Here is a 21,837-nt window from a genome sequence, read left to right on the forward strand (position 1 = left end):
ATGTTGTGCGGGTTATCACAAACACACAAGAATCACAGTAAAGAACTCGCCTTTGTTAACTTTATCCGTTATACCGAAAAGTGAATTAGCTGTAAAGAAATATTAAAGTACACATAAAAAAATACAATTCAGGCTAATTGAATAAACATAATTTTGGCCATAAAAAAACTACGTTTAAAAAAACCGACTTCAAAAACTGAAAAGTATCAAATAACTAAAAATTTAATTTCATAACCTTGTTGCCTTTAATATTAATATAATGCTATTATTTGTATGTGCTACATATTGATAGCTTTGAAGTCGGTGCCAAGCTAAATGTTATAGTAGATACTTACACTCGCCAAGCGTGATTAAACGTAGTTTTTTTTTTACTTTTTAGTGTCAGTTAATAATCTTAATATACATAAATCTCGTGTCACAATGTTTGTCCTCAATGGACTCCTGAACTAATGAACGGATTTCAATGGGGATTACTTCATGGAGTGCAGTTTAGTCCAACTTAAGAGATAGGATAGTTTTTATTTCGATTTGGGACCCATAATTATTTTTATTTCCAATATTTGTTTTGTTTGGACATATTTTCTGTGAGAGTATTTTTGACGCGCGGTTTGACAGTTCTGCTGTGAAACAATTTCATTAAAACAACAAGGAGCATACGTTAAGAAAAAATTCTTGATGTTATGAAATATTATTGGCAATTCATTAAAAACAGTATTTTATTTATTATGTACAGAACAACGTCTGTCGAGTCAGCTAGTAATAATATATAATCAACCTGAATGAAAACTCCTTAAAAAGCCGTACACAAAAAATAATTATATCATCGAGGTAGACAAAAATTTTCATAAAATGAAAACTACGAGGCCAAACTATGTAAATTTTTTATGAGACCAAATGGCATCTATTACGCATCGAACTAAAGAAAAATTACGTAAATCGTATCATGAATCTTAGAGTAATCGATGTACATACACATAAAATACCGATCGAATTGAGAACCTCTTCCCTTTTGAAGTCTGTTAAAAAATGCTAGAATTTGCTTTTTTTCTGAATAACTAAAGAGTACGCCCAATTTATTAGTAGAATAGAGCAATTTTCCAGTGCCAACTTTCGCTATCTAGACTCTAGTGTCTCTCTTGCTACTTAAGCGCTTCATGAGATTGTTCTCCTTGACTCTACCCCCATACAAATGAGTTTGGAGTGTAACCAATAAACTATAGTATGATTCTCGTTTTGACATGTATGGTGCCTATCTTCCTTTGAAGGACCAACGTTTGCCTATATAATACAAAACACCAATCAAAACGTGCCACTAGATACCGATAGATAATTGATAATGATTCCAGCATTAATGATGACTCCAGAAGAATGTATACATATATTAATTTACATGAAATACTATTTAAAGGATCAAATTGCGTGTAATTATAGCCCAAATTATACATTAATTTGTAAAAATTACCTTACATATTTTTGTTCCGACTTTCATATAAAAATAAAGTTATAATTACACATAATTATTCAAAACAATATTAGTCTTTCTACAATAAGCGATATTCACAACTTCAACTGAATTTTTACCCAAAATATTTTTATAATATCAACATACCACTGTTAATGGCAAACTCCTTTCCACTCAGGATGTGGTAGAGGAGATTTTTCATTTCGAATGGTGACAGGTTCAGTAGATGTTCTGATGCTTCCTCACCGTTGCACGACAGTGTACGTGATAGCTCCGTTGCCATTACCTATGTTGGATTATACAAACAATAAAAAATCAGAAGTGGGATAGTAACACTGTATATAAGTTTTAAATCTTATATTCTTAGTGCCCTTTTGTCAATTAGCTACAATAATATGACATGAAAATAGATAAAACGAAAAAATTTCTAGCAAACATCAAATTGTCTTCGGAAATTACAATTAGAAAAATACATAATTTGTTATGTTCTTCTTACACTGAATATTGACTGGATGGTTAGTTTAATGTCAGTTTTAATGGCGTCGTTTTTAGTAAAATTACGGTCTAATGCGACATTTTATGTCTCAGGAAAGCGAGCGTAAGCGCAGTAAGGCTTTCAATTGTGGCGTTTCTAGAACCCGAGTGGGTACTGCATTATTGTATGGGACTTGTTGACTGAGTCACCAAAAAAATAAATAAAGCTATTAAAGATAAGTAGTTCTGAAATTATATCCACATATTGCCCAACTAGCAGATAGACTCAGCTCTGCGGCATACGCCGTTAGAAAGATTGAAGAGTACACGAATGTTGCGACCGCTAGATTAGTGTACTTCAGTTACTTTCACAGCATCATGACGTACGGTATTTTACTGTGGAGTCATGCTGCTGACATTGATATAGTGTTTGCTCTGCAAAAGAGAGCTGTTCGTGCTATATATAGACAGTCTCTCAAAGAAAAATTTAAAGAAATTAATATTAGTACTGTTCATTATCAGTACATTTATGAAAATGTAATAATATACGTTCACAAAAATCTTCACCGTTTTGCTCTTAATGGTGATTTTCATTATTATCACACTAGAAATAAGGGATTGCCTGTAAGTTATTCTAATAGGCTTCATAAGATACATAATAGCTTTAAGGGTAAATGAATATACTTTTATAATAAAGTCACTGTTCAGCCATTATCTATAAATAAATTTAAATGTTTTATTAAAAAATGGCTCTGTCGTAAATCCTACTACTCCACAGCTGCGTATCTAAGTGATCCGACAGCTTGGGACTAGATTATGATTATTTTATAGCAATAGCAATGACAGTACAATATTGTATACCTATATCATTAAAAAGAGCGCAAAAAAAGACGGCTGGGAGAGTTTCTTGCGCCGCCTCTTGTCTCAGAGCGCCATTTGATTCCAAAGGGGCAGTATTATCTAGTATATTAGAAATGACACCAAATTCTAAAGGAACCAATTTTGAGGAATAAATGCCTTTTATACGTTTATAGAAATAATTATAAAAAAAAACAGCCCACCTGAATGATGAGCCCCACACGAAGCCGCAACATCTCCAGGAACAGCTGTGGCTCAGTCCTGATGAACATGGCCAGGTACACTAACAACTCTTGCGTCAACATAGCAGTACTCTCGTCGTCTCCATACGCCTGTAGCAGAGAACTTGTACAAATATCTGAGATTAGAAAGAAAGAGATGAAGTGGTGGGGCAGTGAAGTCCTCGAATGGTGACCACGAACCAGAAGACGCAGTTTTGGTAGGCCCCCCACAAGATGGACCGACGATCTGGTCAAGATCGCCGGAATACATTGGATAAGGGCAGCGCAGGTCCGATCGTCGGGCAGATCTTTGGAGGAGGCCTTTGTCCAGCAGTGGACGTCTTCCGGCTGATTACGATGAGGTAGAAAGAGTTTATAATATTATACAAATCAGGCAAATCTTAGATTAAATTTATTATTATATGAACAATATTATCCGATATTTTGGACCGAAAATTTGGCTGTAGACAGAGTCTTGTTGCATAAATTTATGTTAAGGTATCTTTACTGCAATAAACGCGATTACACATAAAAACATACAATATTAATAAACATTTTTTTTGCATAACGACACCTGATAATAACTGGACTTGTCACTTTTGGGTGTCAAACTTAGATTATTTAAAAAGTTGAATCTTTACTACTTGCTAGATGGTATACCTAAAAAAAACAGGCACTAAGCAAAGTATTCCAGATATTTTAATTGTTGATGGTAAGTGATTTTTACCATCTATAATCTGTTGCAACCCCAGAAGTTTCACGGAGCGCTGCCGACGTTTAAGGTAGGTTTATTAAAGGTATAAGGTAAAATAAAGGTAAAGGTATAATTTGTTACCCATAAGGTTACAAATTGAAAAAATACTATGTAAGCTAAAATATAAAATTCTCGTGTCATGGTGTTAAAGATTGAACTCCTCCGAAACGGCTTGACCGATTCTCATGAAATTTTGAGTGCATATTGAGTAGGTCTGAGAATCGGACATCATCTATTTTTCATCCCCCTAAATGTTAAGGGTGGTCCACACGATTTTTTTTTAATTTTTTTGACATTCTTTTTTAAATTTGTTTGATTATGAGTCAGCATTAAAAATACATACAACTTCAAATTTTCACCCATCTACGATCAACAGTTACTTTTGTATCGCGATTTTAATATCGGCAATACAACGTTTGCTTGGTCAGCTAGTAATTTATACGTCTCGATAGAGCCTCTTGCTGCTAGACAACGAATGAAAACTGTCCAGGTTTATTAGTTTAGTGTGCGTGACAAGCTACGTCTTTGTATGACACTTTGTGTTAGTGCTCAAAATAGAGGTGAACAGTCAACCTCGAATTTTTTCGACGTTTTCACAGCTGTCACAGTCTATCTAGACGTTTAAATGATCTAAAGCTTATGACACAATTTGGTTGTAATTGAAGATCAGTTCCATAATAATAGCACTGTGCCGAATTCCACACATTCAGATGGTGAGGATGATATTCAAGATTGTGGAGTGAAGTGCGATGGTGAAAATTGGGCTTTCCGGAACACTTCCGTGATAAATGTGCTATTGCGTTTCAGTTTGACGGGTCCATTGCGAGTTTACCGCATAGTTACCCCGTGGCATCAGAAAAAAATATTTACAGAACAAATAGAAAGTAGTATAACTATATACTACTTTCTATTTGTTCTACGTTTTACTCTTACCCCATATTTAAATCAAAACCATATAATGAATACTATTATTAAACTAATCAGCCCCAAAGAAAATCTCATCTCTTTAAAATAATTTCTTTTCAGTTTTACATAAAAACTGAGAATAATAAAAACTACCAACGTTCTTTGAAAAATATTTATAGAAATACCTTCTCGTTGTGTTTCCGTCGTAACGACTGCGTGAAATGAATTAATATAATAATGTTTTATAATTCGAGTACTAAATAATGTGGACACCGGCATTTTATTTACTTAAACTTCTATTTTCGTTACATAAGACAATATTATAATGAATTAATATTATTATGTAGTTGCAGTAGAACTAGCTTTATGTGTCCGGCGTAGTACCGCCGCCACGCCTATTTATATACAAGGTGAAACTAAATGGGTATACTATGCTTCAAACCAGACATTCCTTAGGTCATCTCTAATGACTATGTGAAGTCAGAAATGAATTAGCATTATATTTTAATACAATATTTAAAGTGCTAAGTTTTCGCAAAAACTATGATTAATCAGCTGTTTTTTGAACTCTCTTTGACCTAAAACAGATGAAAAACGTAGATGTGACATAATATCAGATAATAGTAAAATGCCTACTATTCATTGCAGCTGTGAAGCAATTTGTGTTCTCATTTTGCCATGAAGACAAAGTTATTTTGTATGTGCATTTGCTTTAGCTGACATTGAAAATACTTCTAAATTTGTATTTACTGTAGTTATATATTACCCAATAAAGATAGTTAATTCTAATCTAATTATGAAACTATGTTATGTTAGTATTTACTCTGATTTCCGCGAGTGTTACAAATTTAAATGAAACACGTTTAAAATATAAAAACTAGTGTAATTGTAACTGTGTTTTTACATTTTGTGTTTATTTAAATATGTTACGTTGAAAAGATCGGCCTGTCTGCGTTAATACTCTTTGAATTGTGCTTTAAAACACGATATTTACTGCTCTGTGTGTGTGTAAATGTCTATTCTAAAGGCACTCTACACACTGCAGCATTTATAATTCAAGATTTGTTTATTATGTTCGAAATTAAAAGAGTTCACATTTTTGATAAGCGTAAGCACTTCAATGTAGAATTATTAGCATTATTATGGTTTGGTCTGAATGGCACTTTAGCTGTTGTTATTACTGGGCAAATGAGACTTGACGTTTAAATTCAAAAATGTTTTATACAATAAAGATAATTCTAATAGACTCCTATTAAGAAATTGTTCTTCACGGATTTTTTTTGTCAAATATGGATATCTTTGACCATCGTCGTATTAATAATAGGTACTCCATTCCCGGACCGGGTTTTCTACCCGGCCTGGAATGGGGCAGTTATTGAGTTTTTCGTAGTAAACTTCTCACTAGCAGCCCATAGTTCAGAAATGTAGATGCTCACCCCCTATTACGTGGGAATTAAACATTGTGAAACGTGGGTGGAAAAAATACACCTCTAACCCTTCAGGAATACAGATGTGAAACTGTGTAATGTTATGTAAATTCTTATTTTGTTTATTTGTTTCGCAATAACAGGAAGTAAAAAATGAATGAATAAATACATAGACACAAGCCACATTTCATGTAGTGTGCATACTCCTTAATCATAGATTATTGTTTATAATTAAGTTCATAGGTAGGTGACCTCATTCTGTTTACAAACAAAGGCCCCGCCTAAAACTGGCAGTTTCTTTAAAAGTTAAGGTTGTCTAAGAAAAGAAATTGAAAAATAATATTTTTATTTCGTCGGGAAGTTTTTTCTTATTTTTTATTTATTTATTAAAACTTAAACATCACCATACTATTGCATATGACCCAAATAATGTACCATTGAAGGGATGTTATACCCTTTCTGGTTCACGTTGTATATATATTTTTTATACCAATACGGGTCAAGACGAGCAGTACATTCAACTGATGGTAATTGACATGCCCTGCCCGTTACAATGCAGTGCCACTCAGGATTTTTGAAAAACCCAAAAATTCTGCACGGCACTGCAATTGCGTTCGTCACCTTGAGACAAGATGTTAGGTCTCATTTATTTGCCCAGTAATTTCACTAGTTACGGCGCCCTTCAGACCGAAACACAATAATGTTTACACATTACTGCGTCTCTGAAAAAGGCTCTCACTGGTGGTTCGTATCTTACATCCTCGTACGCTATGGGGTGAATAATTTTGGTGCATTGCAGCTGAGAGCTTCTGCAGATTATGTTGATTATCCGCAGGTAACGAGTGTTTAATATAACTATACCATAAATACTTACGCAATGAATCAACTGCCGCAATTCGTTCTCGGGAAGCGGTGCAATAATGGTATATTCATTACTCGGTGGCATGCCCACTGTTATCTGCTTCTGTCTCACAAGCAAGTCCGTGACAGCCTTCGCCAGGTCTTCCACACGTTTTCCGAGCATCCCGGCCGAGTGACGTACAAGACCCCACAGCTTTTGAGTACACGCCTTCTCGTATAGCACTTTGAGCAGATCCTTGACGGTCACCGGCTTACCGTTCTCGAACATACCTGAAAGTATTTATTTTCTGCGATCAAGATATCATGGTTTACATTTTAGATGGGGTGCTCAAACGGTCGATCGAAAAAGCACTCATTTTTGAGTCGGTCTCGAGAAAAAAAATCCGGTATGATAAACTAAAATCGGTAATTACGTACCATCTTATGAAAAGTATGCTCAGGACATGCAGTGTCATGCAGGTTCAACATCCAAAGTCGCTCTTTAGTTAAGCTTAGAACTTTAGAACGCGTTTGTTTTGTAAGAACCAATAAACTCGCAGTTTTGAATAATAATTATGAGTTTTTTCATTGACATTTAAGAGCACACTACACTTACCTTGACTAAAAAAATGCATATTTTAAAACTAATATATATGTCATCGTGACACTCTACCTAGACGACAATCCTTTATCACACATACTTGAAGCCTCTCAGAACCGATCAATCGTAGTCTAACAATTTTGAGGTAGATCGCCAGCAGTTCAAGCTTGAGCACCCCTGCTTTAGATTGTTTATGTCTAGATACGTAACATTTACCTACGCAGATGAAGTCGCTAACTATAGGCCTTATGAGAGAGCTCTTGGTCGCTCAGAGGGCAATGGAGAGGGCTATGCTCGGAGTTTCACTGCGCGATCGAATCAGAAATGAGGAGATCGGTAGGAAAGCCAAAGTTACCGACATAGTCCAAATGATTGTGAAACTGAACTGGCAGTGGGCAGGGCACATAATTCGACGGACAGATGACCGTTTGGGCAGTAAAGTCCTCGAATGGCGACCACGTACCGGAAGGCGATTAGGCCCTCCACAAGATGGACTGACGATCTGGTCAAGATCGCCGGAATACGTTGGATGAGGGCAGCGCAGGACCGATCGTCGTGGAAATCTTTGGGGCCTTTGACCAGGAGTGGACGTCTTCCGGCTGATGATGATGTCTAGATAGACTATGACAGCTGTAAAAAAACTTGAGTTTAGAATTACCCTCTTTTATGAGCAATGCCCGCACACTAACACTAAGTGTCATACACATCGCGAGTGTAAGACGTAGCCTGTCACGCACACTAAAGTATTAAACCTGTTTTTATCGGTTGTCTAGCAGCAAGATACTCTATCTAGACGTATTAATTATCTAAGGTTTATATCATAGCCTTACAATACAGTAGCGTATAGACAAAAAGCGTGCGAGAGAGAAGAACATCTCTAAAGGAGATACAGCAAGATAGAAAAGGAATGCCATAATTGAATTAATTTGAACTCACACAAAGTGACATTCAAATCGCAGTGTGAGAGTGTCATTGCTACATTTCACCATATTCGCTATATTTCACGGTGGCGCAACCAGTCGCGCCATTGTGTTGTCCGTAAGCTACCAAACTAGACACCAGAGTCATGACGCATCCGAGATGGTCGCGCCACCAAATTGGTTGCGCAAGCGGACACCGTGTGAGTGAACTCTCTATGGAGCTGTATACATTTTGTTGGTAGCGGTGACTGGTTGCGCCACCGTGGTGTCCCGGTGAAATATAGCCCTAAGACGTAGCTTGTCACGCACACTAAAATAATAAACCTATTCATCGGTTGTCTAGCAGCAAGAGGCTCTTATTTAGACGTATAAATTATCTAAGATCTTAATGTTTATATTATTATAGATGTTATGGTCGGTTACCCGTGTTAAAGTCGAGGCCGTGCGTGTCCACCAGATACTGCAGTATATCACCCTGCTCATCCAGGTTCTCTGTCTCCCGCAGCATCGCGATCAGCTCGTCTGTCTCCTGCTCGGCGTACACGATGTTCTCAGAAGCCGTGCGGTTGCGGGCTGGCTTGTTCACCACTGAAATATACGGGTCGTATGATAAATTAAGTATATCTAAGTTTCTAAAGTGATAACTTCTTTAGGCGCGTTAGGATAAAAAAAATATGAGAATGAAATTTTAAGATCCGCGCGCATCACTTATAACACAAAAGTAACAGGGTGAAGATGGTTACTAAAATTTTCTGACGTTTGCGACATTCGTGTTTTTTTTTGGGTTTCTTCGTCCATTATTAGGATAGGCAAAGGGTTCAAGCCTTTACAGCCGTATTCGTTATTTAATACTTAATTATTATCAAAGTCATCGTTGCAAGATTTTTACAATGTTGTTCTTTCTACAAACGTAGGAATAAATAATTTTAAGGGTTTTTGCTTTGTTAAGCCAAAGAAGTATAACTTCTTGCGTGCGTACATAAGTACACACACACTTTTTTATATAAGAGGGGGCAAACGGGCAAGAGGCTCACGGGATGGGAAGTGGTAAGGAAGTCGCCCATGGACATCCGCAACATAAGGTGTCAAGAAATGCGTTGCCGGTCTTAAAGGTGGGAGTATGCTCTTTTCTTGAAGGTCGGGAAAACCGCAGCCGATAATTGATTCCACAAAGTGGCTGTGCGAGGCAAGAAATTTCAAGCAAAACGGTTGTGGAATGTCAGACGTCTAAGTTATGCGGATGGTAGTAATGTCCGGTGGTGGAATTCGGCCGCTGGAATTGACCCAAACTGCTCCTCTGAGTACTCCTCGTGATAAATGCGGTAGAATGAGTTTCACTTTATTTTGTATTACATGAGAATGCTCGAGTAGACTATGCGAGATCAGTCCCAGTATAAAAAATACCAGAATAATTTATATGTATATACTTATAATTGTATATAATATTGTACATTTCTATAAGAACATTTTTATTAACCTCGGATTCATGAAGATTCGCTTCTTGGTTGTTTTAAGATCACACCGTTCGTTTCCCTTATTTGTATAATGTTTTTCAATGTATTTTATGCTGAGATTAAATGATATTTAAAGTAACGGAATATACAAAAAATCTGTTCAAAACTAAGAACTTAAGAAAATGGATTAAAACTTTAACATTTTCAAGTACCTAACTTAATAAGTTGCTATGTGAATTGGTGATTTCAAGACTTTAAAAAAATTAAGACTCTCTGCAATTCCAGTCTTCTTTACAATAACACTTACAAGAACATTTTCGGTCCTAAAGGAAACAGCAACCAACGGGGTTGTTTATTATTATTAGTTATTTTCATGATAAACTCTTGACTGTTTGTCTAAAAAAAACATTTAAATGCGCAACGACTGTAATTATTGATACATATTGTGTTAGGTGTTACCGCCTGTGATTCATATTTTATAGTTCACTCTACGAATGATACGATCCATTAAGTCGCGTAACCAGTTCTTCGGCTCTCGAAGTCCGAGCATTCATTCATTCCGTATCAAACCTTCAAGCACGCCATACTAGTTACTGCACATAATATTGTACTTAATAATGTGTCAGAGTTTTAATATATTTAAGTTCACACATCTTTTATTTATGTTCAAGTACTGAACATTAGGTTATAGTATTATAAAACGAAACCACTAAAATATTTGCATGTCTGTCCAGACGAAACATGTGCCTACTGTTATATTTGTAACAACTTTACTTGTGAATGTTTCTGGAAAATAAATAACTTTGACTTTCAAAACGGCGAATTATGGCCACATAAAATAAGATTTATTTAATTTAGTTAAGAAAATGTATTGAAGTAGGCGTTACTTGGCGAAAATCCATTTAATTCCGCCAATATTTGACTGGTCTGGCACAGATTTTGGCGAGTCAACATGTCCTGAGGATGCATGAAGGCAAATATTGGCGGAATTTACACTAAAGAAAACCCAAAACATTTGGATAATTTAGTTAAAACATTATAAACTAACTCACCTTCTTCTTTCGGTGGGGTTGGTGACTTCTCTTTAGTTACTTCAATAGTTGGTGTTACTATGAGGCTTGTAGTAGATGTGCCCCTGCAATTCATATTTTAAAAAATTGTCATTTATTATATATACAATTTGAAGGATTAAACAAATAAAATACTTGAAAAGACTCAATACTTGTTTTATTAAATTACTACAGAGACAGACAGAGCGACATTTTTTAGCGGGAAAATAATGACAGAGCCTAGCGTAGTGACACTTGCGTTTTGACAGCTAGGTGACAGGATGACGTGTTCTTTAATTCAATCAATTCATTTAACAAAAATAGGTTTTAGATAGACAATGTTACTTGTAAATAGTCGATGTGTTTATTATAATTGGAATAAGGGTTGTGGAATAAATAGCTTATTGTTATTATTCTATTATAATTGGACGACGGCAGCGTCAAACTACCAATTTTGAAAGATAAGTTAAATTTAGAAGATTATTATAATTAAGTAAAAAAATAATTGCTTATTTTTATACAATCTAAATGTTTAAAAAATCATTTACCCTGTACAGTGTAAGCATTAAGGAAGGACTTCAATAACAGGGCAGGTCCATAAACACTTTAAATGCGTTGTTTTTGAAGTCGGATAATCTCTTAAATTGTTATACTTACTTTGTAAATGCTCTCTTTTTAGCATCTTCGGGTGATGGGCTGCGGCCAAATGTGACATCAACATCAAGCCAGGAAGGTTTCCTTTCCAACGGACCATGGGATCCAGTGTTCTCTCTTTCCATTCCCAATGTGTCAGCTAGAATCAAGATAATAACCAATCATAATCTATACCTTTATATATATAATTCTCCTGTACGTGTGTTGACAGTGAACTCCTCCTAAACTGGATCAATTTTGGCGATTTTTTGTGTGTTTCAGTGAATTTGAGATTGGTTTAGGTTCTCAACTCAGTCCATATAATTATAATTCTCCTGCCCCATGTGTATGTAAGTGGACACCTACTAACGTCTGGACTGATTTTTTAAATTTAAGACGTGTGTACAGGACAACGTCTGTCGGGTCCACTACTATATAATATATGAGATTTCTACCTATGTATTGACTCATCACAATATCTCTGGAACTATAAGGCGTAGAGACTTGAAATTTTGTTGGAATATTCCTTTCGCGGAGTAGAGGTCGGATAAGAACAACTTTTTTCACCCGCAGAGTTTTTTATTATGAATAGAACAACGTCTGTCGGGTCAGTTAGTTTGTGCATAACTACGACAAAAGACATATAAAAAAATGTACGATAATGGGGTTGCCAGAGAGTGTGATATTATCTATAACAACTTGTACAGCTATTGTCATTTGGCCGTACATTTTGAAATTTCTATCATATTTCAATTCCATCAAGCCGTAATTTCTCGGTACTAGTAATTTCAATTCGTTGATAAATTTGATAAATAATGCATTAGGTATTGTAAAAGATAAATGCGAAACAAACCGGAGACGTTAAACTACAAAGTAGGCAAAGCGAAACGAAAGCGAAACGTTGCGGGACGCCACTCGTGTCAAAGTTTTGCAAATAAACTCAACCATCGCGCTTCTGTCCTTCTTCGCGTCTCGTATTCGCTCTCTGTTTGACGTGATGCATACAAAGCCAGCTAATACAACTATTTGCCCTGGCGTGACACGACTTTCGGTTCGCCACGTATTCGGTTTGCTTTCGCTTTTCTATGTGACTAGATTCAAACGATACTATACATAACAAAATGAAAACGCTTAGCCACGCCTTCGGATCGCTATCTGTTTGACAATACCTTAAGCGAGAGATCAAAGCAATTCCCTACATAGTTTTTACTTATATGGCAAAGGAATTTCGACCTTGCGTCTCTATTATAAATTGTTTGATGGATAGATATCGGGAAACTTATGTATATAAATAAGAACTCGCAGGAATGGCTACCAGTCCCTTCGTCACTGCCCCATATATCCAAATGTTGCAAAAGAAAACCAGTGGGAGACTCCTTTGCACAGGGTGCCGGCTAGATTATGGGTACCACAACGGCGCCGTCGCACTTCACTGCCGTGAAGCAATGTGTAAACATTACTTTGTTTCGGACTGAAGGGCGCCGTAGCTAGTGAAAAAACTGGGCAAATGAGACTTAACATCTTATGTCTCAAGGTGACGAGCGCAATTATTGTAGTGCCGCTTAGAATTTTTGGGCTTTTAAAGAATCCTGAGCGGCACTTCATTGTAATGGGCAGGGCGTATCAATTACCATCAGCTGAACACCTTGCTCGTCTCGTTCCGTATTTTCAGTAAAAAAAAGAGAACCCACACTTAAATGGCCTGGCTAATCCAGTCATCAAGAACAAGTCACATTAAGTATCGCCTCGAAATTAATCACCAACCCGTACGAAACAAGCATACGAAAACAAAGCGGAACAATTTTACGAGTCGCGAAACTCTCGGACTGCTGGACATATACTTTTATAATTATTACGTATGTTGTCTTGAAACCGTAACAGTCAGCTAGTTAGGCATATTATTTTATCACTATATTATGAAACCCGCACACGTAACCACAAATACGTCAACCGCTCGAGCTAGGTTGGTAAGAGCTCTCGGACGAAACCCGAGAGGCGCGAGTTCAAGACCAGCATCGTTCATAAATTTTGATTACAAAGATCGTTAACAATCCTTAAACTACCACTGAAACAAATTTATCCTCCTTAGAACTTCGCGTACGAGAATGTGAGTAATTTTTTCAATTTTTGGTTACATATTTGGATGGAAACAGCACTCGAGTGGTAAAAATATCATAAACTCACAGTCAACATTGATAGATCTGGTCTTCTTAATCGCCCCTCGAACTGACATCCTGCGTCGAAGAGTACGGCTGCGTGAGCCAGACGGTCGCGACATAAAACTGAACTTATTGCTAAACGACTTCAATAAATGTTCCTCCAGGTAGCTTTGCACTTGAGGGTTCAATTCTGTAACAAAAATAAATAAGAAAATTAGCCATTAAAATAAAATCTGTTCGGGTTGATTCCAGCGGCCGAATCCACCAACGGACATTACGTGCAAAGTACCACCCCCATCACGTTGACGTCTGGCATTCCACAACCGCGCGTTTTCAAGAAAATTTCTTGCCTCGCACAGCCTCTTTGTGGAATCAATTACCGACTGCGGTTTTCCCGAACCGATACGACTTAGGGACCTTGAAGAAATACTGCCACCTTTAAGGCCGGCAACGCATCTCTTGACACCTGTTGTTGCAGATGTCCATGGGCGGTTGCCTCACCTCTCCCCATCCCGTGAGCCTCTTGCCCGTTTGGCCCCTCTTATATACAAAAAAAGTCAATATGATAAAAAATTAACCTTTCATGTACGGCAGACGTATACGTCCCATGATGTCACGGTACGGATCTCGAGCGGTGCCATTGAAGTCCAAAAGAATTTGGTAAAAATTCAGATAAACTGAGACGAAATGTATATAGCAACGTGTTACAGATCCAGTATTCCAGTACTAGGCGAGGCATTACCAGGAGTTTTCACAGTGGTTAACGCGCAAACGTCTTGGAGGGTAAAACTAAACAAAGTTCGACCCTATTTAGCGACCTCCACAAGAGAGACCTTTTGGTGAAAACAAGCTCAAGCATCATTGACTCAAAGAATTATCCATATTAAAGGTTTGGTATATGGTCTTGATTGTCATTTATGAGATATGTCAAATGTACTTACTGTCCGGATAGCCATCTTCTTGACTACCAAGAAAGCTTAAATTTGTTATTGCAGAAGTACTTAAGAAATCACCGAGATTCCCCAGAGTAACTCTTGTTCCATTTATATAACCTGATTTTAATTTTTTCATTGTTGTTATCATTGCCATTGGTATTTTACCTTGATCTGTAACATTTGATAGATTTTAATAATCCACTATCATTAATGCAACACATGAAAAGCCATAAATAGCCACAAGACCATCGAAGTACACAGCATGAGAAAGCCACCAGTTATTATGCATAGTAATGTTATGTTGTTAGTTAGATAATAAGCATCCGTTATTGACAAGGCGTTGACATTATAATAAAAATGTAGTACCTAATAAATACTGGGTGGCAAGTAATGTGATGGTGGGCCGTCCTAACATTTGTTTCCAACTCATGCCGAGGAACGCAACGTTCGCCGTAAAAGTGCTTGCAAGCAACGCCGGGTCACGAGTCATGTAGTACTCCTCGTAGTCAAAATTCTATTCATGCGGTATGATTTTAATAACAATTTAAACATTATCCGCGTACTGACTGTGCAAGCAGCCGCGCAAACGCACGCGCCGCGGCCCGAGCTGAACGTAGTCGGTTTTTGTCGATTCTCAAAAGCGCCTCAGTAAGTTTACCGAGCGCACTCAAAATGGTTGTATACTCGCTTGTTCGACGAACGACGGAATTTTTTTTCTGATTCACTAGGACCATAAAAAGATTCCTTAATAGTGAGGGTTTCCTCAATATGCTGAACACAGAACTGAAAATGCCAAAGAAGTTCTCCACAAATCTTCTTCCACTGGATAGCCTGTAATTTGTTTTCGTTTTCTTTTTTGTACAACAATTAATATAAAGGCAGTGGTGGCTATAGCTTTCCGAACGTACGGTTTCATGACGGTCTAATGCAAAACTAAGGATATAAGACGGATTAGGCACTTGGAGTCTCTGTTCTACTTTACGTTAAGCTGAGAGCTCCATGCTGGCTCAGCCCGATGGTGGCTCGGCCTTGCCTAATCTATAGACCGAGGCAGCCTTCCGCGGCAAACGTCCGAGGCTGCTCGCTCAGTCAGTACGCGGCTATTAAACCAACAACCAATATTTTGGGACATCCAACAATGAAACAAACAATTGACAGTAAATATTAAATTTGTTAGCAATAAGGGGTACTATCTAAGCAAACAAAAAAGCTGTAATGTTTTCAAATAAATACCTAAATTCATTTTATTCAAAGTCAAAACGACCAGAGGTCTTCCGAGGAGATTTTGCCAAGAGGACTTCAAGAAGTTAATCTCTCCTTTTAACATATCTACCATCAGTTCATAATCGGAGGCAATGTAGAAGCGCTTCATATCAGAAAACTGAATTATAACATTCACAATTAGATACAGTTAAAAAACCCAATAAATATTAAAAGCTATTTAAATTTTTTATTATTCTGATCCAAATTTAAAAACAATGATTCACGTTTTGGTTTATGATCATCCTCAATAAAAGCATTCATTAAAGCTAAAATATATAATAAGTACAAGTTACAGTCTGTACAGTCTGTCTTTACAGTACTCTGTAGAAATTTAGCCCCTATGACGAGATATATTGTATAGATATTGTGAATATGGTTCACGCAATGCATATAACTCGACGGACAGATGGCCGTTGGGGCAGTAAAGTTCTTGAATTGCGACCACGTACTGTTGGTAGCCCCCCACAAGATGAATCGACGATCTGATCAAGATCGCCGGAATAGGTTGGACGAGGGCAGCGCAGGACCGATCTTTAGGGGAGGGCTTTGTCCAGCAGTAGACGTTTTCCAGTTGAAATGATGAATCCACTATTCTACTAAGAAAGACTAGTATCTATACTACATAATATTAAATATTTATAACTGTACCTGCGGTGTGAACGCGAAGATGCGGTCATTTAATGTATACAGCTTGCTTGTACTTAGAATGCCCACGTCGCGAGATTTTCTACCCGACAGGCCCAACTTTTTATTTCTACCTAGAATGAAATATTATATTCGTGTAGACAGACAGACGTAACTTGCAGGTTTGTAAAGGAACACAAGAAATAGCCTAATCAATTGATATATAAAGCGAAGGAAAAGAAGCGTCGGTGGCGTAAATGATGGAAACGGTGACTCTCGCCCGACACGTACCAATATGTTTTCGGTTTTGAAATTCATAATACCTTCTGTAGTGTATGGACTAAACTGAGTATGTGTTAACAATCACTGTCATGACATCGACAGTGACATTAACCGTGTGACGTTAAGTGCTATATAAAGAATGCACAGTAAAGCGGAAGGCCAGTTCTAATCGGCTATCGGTTGCGAGCGGACGTCCCCGGGTGTAGTGCTACATAGATTAGTTGTTTCACTAGAGACCAAACGTGGAACATTACACCTTCATATGTACGCTTTACAAGTTCCACCCTCTTGTAATTCTTAATATTTTTTTGGGCGGCGGTGATCACATACGTTCATCAGACGTCTTTTATTTCCATAAACATATACACACACATAAGTAAGGCTCTTCTTTATGTTATAACATTTAATCATATAATTAAGTTAGAAGTGTTTATCTTATCACTCAAAGATTTATGTCCTGTATTCATATACTGCAAAATCTTGTTTACGTTCAGTACTGGACTTATAATGAAATAAGCCGGCTCAGTTCTATTGGGCGGTCGAACCGAACAATAATTAATAGCTTTTAAACTGTATGCATAGCTTTACTAAGTACTAGCTGACCCGACACACGTTCTTTTAATAATAAAAAATTATTGCGGGAGGAATTTCGTAAAATCCTACCAAGTGTCTACGCCTTATGGTTGCAGAGATATCGTGATGAGTCAATACTAAGGTTAAAATCTCATATCTGTATAAATTACTGAGCAAATGAGACTTATCATCGTATGTCTCAAGGTGACGAGAGCAATTGTAGTGCCGCTCAGAATTTTTGGTTTTTTCCAGAATCCTGCATTGTAATGGGCAGGGCGTATCAAATACTGAACTGAAAGCTGAACGTCATGCTCATCTCATCCCTTATCTTCATAAAAAAATTGATAGTTTATTTTTCTGGTTGCTTTACGTACTGAGTTTATCAAGGTAATTTAGATCATTCATACATCTGGATAAACTGTGACAGCTGTGAAAAAGTCGAAAAAATTGTGGTTGGCAGTTAATATTTATTTTGAGCAATACCGTACACTAATACGGACTATTGACCTCTATTTTGAACCATACCGCACACTAACACAGTGACATACAAATAGCGATTGTAACACGTAGCTTGTCACGCACACTAAAATAATAAACCTGGCCTGTTCTCATCAGTTGTCTAGCAGCAAGAGGCTCCATCTAGATTCTAGACATATATATTATCTATTATTTTCAAATTTTGTTAAATAAATTCTGAGTCTTTTGGTAAGTTCAAACTTGATAAATATAAAAATGTAGGTTGTCCAATAGAATATAAAAAAAACACAGTACATATCCAAATGATTTGAGTTTTTCTTTAGTGTTAATTCCGCCAATATTTGTCTTTAAACAATTCGTCATGTGTTTCGGTGTTTCGCCTCTACACGAGGCATCCTCAGGACGTGTTGATGCCTCGTGGATAATTATGGATTTCCGCAAAGTAACACCTACTTCAATAAATTTTATTTAAACAGTACATACCTAAATATGTGTACAGGTGACTTAGTACTCTAGCGGGCTGCACTTCTATTGGAGCCACCTCATTTATAGTTTGAACATGTAAGTCATATTCCAGCAGCTTATCCCGAATTTCATTGTCTTCGGCCAATATCACAATCTGAACCACAACATCTGGCTTCTTTTCCGAACATAACCTTCTGTTTAATGGATCTAGTTCTCCAACAGCTAGGAAACCCTAAAAATTATATTCTATATAAAAATAAGGAACTTATGATACATTCAGCGATTTCTTATTTTTAAAGTGATATCCTTCTGGTATTAATTAAATTAAATTTGTAGCCAACATTTATGAAAAGAGGTTGAGTAGGTTATCAACTGTAAAATATATCTTGTAGATGGAGCCACACCCTGAGAGTTGAACAAGATATACCAAGATTAACGAACCATATATTCACTCAAACGGTTGACTCAGTTGGATGAGCTCTCCGCAGGTCGACAATCGTTCATAAATACTGGTAGCAAATTTAATATATTCAGCAATTCGAAGTGAAATAGTCGCTTAAATTTTATGAGACATACAATAACATTTGTTAGTACAAACAGTCAGAATAAATACATTTTTAAGGTGAACCAAAAAAATTTTAAATCAATATTCCACTATTTACTAATAATTCTAAGGACACCAACAACGGATCCAAGTAATTAGGTTACACAGACCGTTAAGAGTTTTACCAACTAAATAAACCCCATTTGTCATGTTGCTTTGAGGGTCATCGATAGAATGAGAAAATGTGAAGCTTATGATGAGTACTGCTCTCTTATCTTTTGGTAATCATTTAGATGCTTGCATCACAGAGCTCAAGTTTTTGCTGGAGAGGTGGTTTCGTAAGGTTAATTCTTGAAAAGATTTAAAGAAGGCCTTTAAATTGGAGCTAAGTTTTTTAAGTGTTTTCTTATAATGTCACTATACAATTAAATGTGTGTAGTACTTCCACTAGTTGTGGAGCCCCTTTATATGTATTATTATTATAAAACTAACCAACCCAGCAAACTAAACAAAAAGTAATAAAAAAATTCAATAATTAAAATTTTAGGGTATAAAAATAGATGAAGAACGATTCTCAGACCCACCAAATATATCGTAGATACATAAAATTTATCGTACTGCAATAATTATTGTATTCGATTGTCATCTTGCAACCCTATTGCGGATCTGTGGATAGAATCATTGAAAATTTGAAGTTGTATGTATTTTTTAATGCTGAATTTTTTTTATCTATGAGAAATCTTTCACAGGAGATAAAAAAGATTCTAATTAGTTATTAATTTTAAACTTTTCTTTTAATTTTATTTCTGAACGACGGGGGCCATATCAAAGGATAAACAACATTCTTGTTTTTATTTAGTTCCAAGCATTTTCATATTTCACCTTTTACACCTTTCAAACCAGAATATGGGGTGCAGCCTGGGCATGGATTTTAAGTGGGCCTACTTATAGAATAAACATTTGAATTAATCTTACCTCTTGCAATAATTTCCCGAGTATGTACAAAGATTGTCCCCAAATAAAAGGACATCTTCCCATGGGTATTCTTTCCTGTGTGCCAGGTTCACTTTGTTCAAGGTGGGCTTTATCAGCTGGCACAGAGTACAGTTCCGGGACTAACTTCATTCCATTATCTTTTCTAATCATAATTTTTTCTAACTTTTGCATATATTCAGCTATATTATTTTTATCTCCTTGAAAACAATAGTCAAGTATAAGGTAACAGAAGAACAGTGGCCACTCACATTCAATGTTCTCAAACATTCTCAATTCCCATGGTTCATAATATAATCTATTTGGATCTTCCCTGGGAGTTTTATGCCCATCTCTAAGAAACCTTTTACAACCATATTTTCCTTGAAGTTTGTTGACTATAGTATCTCTAGTTTTAGCTATTAAGTTGGGGTCATCCACAGCAAAAGCTGGATAGCTAATAATGGATAGCAACCCCGAATCCAGCTCTTTGCTGTTGGATTCTCTTGGAAGCATTGATTGTAAGACAGCTTGGCATTTCTGCGCCTCATCTGCCAAAACATGAATTACACTAGATGGCCCTCCCCGGGCCCCAAAAAGGTCCAACTCATTCATAGCCTCAAGAGCAGCCTTAGCCATCCCAATTGAGCTTGCGTTTAGTTCGGGCAAACCATGGTTGGTTTTATCACCTCTCTCCCAAATTCCATAATCTGGAGTGCAATATGCTGATTCAATGTAGAATACTAGATTTTGTATGAAGGCAACTTCGTCAAGAGAGAAAACAATTTGTAGCCCAGAAGCTGTCATTTGTGCTAATACTAGAAGATAAAGAGAAATGGCATCAATCTGTAAGTGACCCCATTCAGTGTCTGTGACAACTGTCTGTCCAGTGGTGGATGAATATTTAGCATGTAAAGAATCTAGGGGATTCTGTGTGCTTTTAAATTGTTCCACCTTTTCTTTTTGCTGCATCATTGCCATTAAAAGACCTAAAATGTAAGCATGAAATATATGTTTAGTAATGTAAGCCTATTCCCATTTAGTAAACTAATAGATGTGCTATGGCAATGGGCAGGCCACATCATGCACCATAGACAAGAGATATACCTAACGAATGAACCGAATGAATCGAACCTAATGAACAATAACATAGAAATTAAAAAAGGAGATTAAAGGAGACTTAATTGAGGCATTTAAATAAATATAAATCTTATATTACTACTAATAAGTTTATTATGTTATTGACAGAAATATTTAATACTAACAACAGAAGTTATGAATGGATCAATAATTTATTTTTCCCAGACATCTCTTGTGTACCTCCAATTTTAGCTTCCATTAAAAAAAAAATATTCATAAAACTAAACTTAAAAGACTACATACTTAGGGCAAGAATGCTATCAATATAATATAAAATTAATGTAACAAGGGATAAGTTACAATTAACTTTACCTCTCATAAGTTTAACACAACTTTGCTCTAACTCATATGTTTTGGCACGGTCTTCATCTTGATCAGCAATTTTCTTGAAAGCCATAGAAAGACCCCACACAGCCAATATGCAGTATAAGTTATCTCTGATCCAAGCATGATCATTCTGTGGACTTGCAGGGAATAATCCTGTTACTGGCTGCTGGTGATCTAGGATCAATTTGTGCACAATACGTTGATAATAATCTAATCGAACTCCAGAATTACTTCTAGTTCTCATATTGTAGGCTGTGTATGTATATTTAGACCACTAAAATATTTTTGATTCAGTTCCAACAACTAGGTATATTTATAGTAATATAAAAGCAAAATCAAAAAAAGTGGAAACATGTAAGTTATACTTTCTTATCAATAAGTTATAATTTCAAACAATAAAATAACAAATGCTAAATAGTATAAAAATACATAGATATTTATTAAATTTTAAACGAAATGTAAATAGTATTTGTAAAT

The 21,837-nt window shown here is 36.4% G+C and overlaps 1 protein-coding gene across 4 annotated transcripts in view; it reads right to left on the bottom strand.

Annotated features, from left to right (window-relative positions):
* Positions 1-21,837, bottom strand: part of LOC126973840 (probable phosphorylase b kinase regulatory subunit alpha) — a 31,708-nt gene extending 9,871 nt beyond the window's left edge. The window contains exons 1-14 of one of the 4 annotated variants that reach the window (XM_050821180.1): positions 21,346-21,837; positions 19,897-20,882; positions 18,396-18,609; positions 16,605-16,714; positions 15,060-15,207; positions 14,700-14,864; positions 13,784-13,948; positions 11,624-11,759; positions 10,970-11,052; positions 8,887-9,051; positions 6,977-7,233; positions 2,998-3,126; positions 1,610-1,748; positions 51-89 (exon numbers count right to left, since the gene is read on the bottom strand). In XM_050821180.1, coding sequence (XP_050677137.1) covers positions 51-89; positions 1,610-1,748; positions 2,998-3,126; positions 6,977-7,233; positions 8,887-9,051; positions 10,970-11,052; positions 11,624-11,759; positions 13,784-13,948; positions 14,700-14,864; positions 15,060-15,207; positions 16,605-16,714; positions 18,396-18,609; positions 19,897-20,882; positions 21,346-21,604 — 2,995 coding nt within the window. In that variant the 5' untranslated portion in view covers positions 21,605-21,837. Of the gene's footprint in view, positions 1-50; positions 90-1,609; positions 1,749-2,997; positions 3,127-6,976; positions 7,234-8,886; positions 9,052-10,969; positions 11,053-11,623; positions 11,760-13,783; positions 13,949-14,699; positions 14,865-15,059; positions 15,208-15,926; positions 16,075-16,604; positions 16,715-18,395; positions 18,610-19,896; positions 20,883-21,345 lie in introns of all 4 variants that reach the window. The other 3 variants (XM_050821181.1, XM_050821182.1, XM_050821183.1) reach the window with 3 other exon arrangements.

The sequence above is a fragment of the Leptidea sinapis genome, chromosome 30, assembly GCF_905404315.1.
Source record: "Leptidea sinapis chromosome 30, ilLepSina1.1, whole genome shotgun sequence".
NCBI classification, from domain to species: Eukaryota; Metazoa; Arthropoda; class Insecta; order Lepidoptera; family Pieridae; genus Leptidea; species Leptidea sinapis.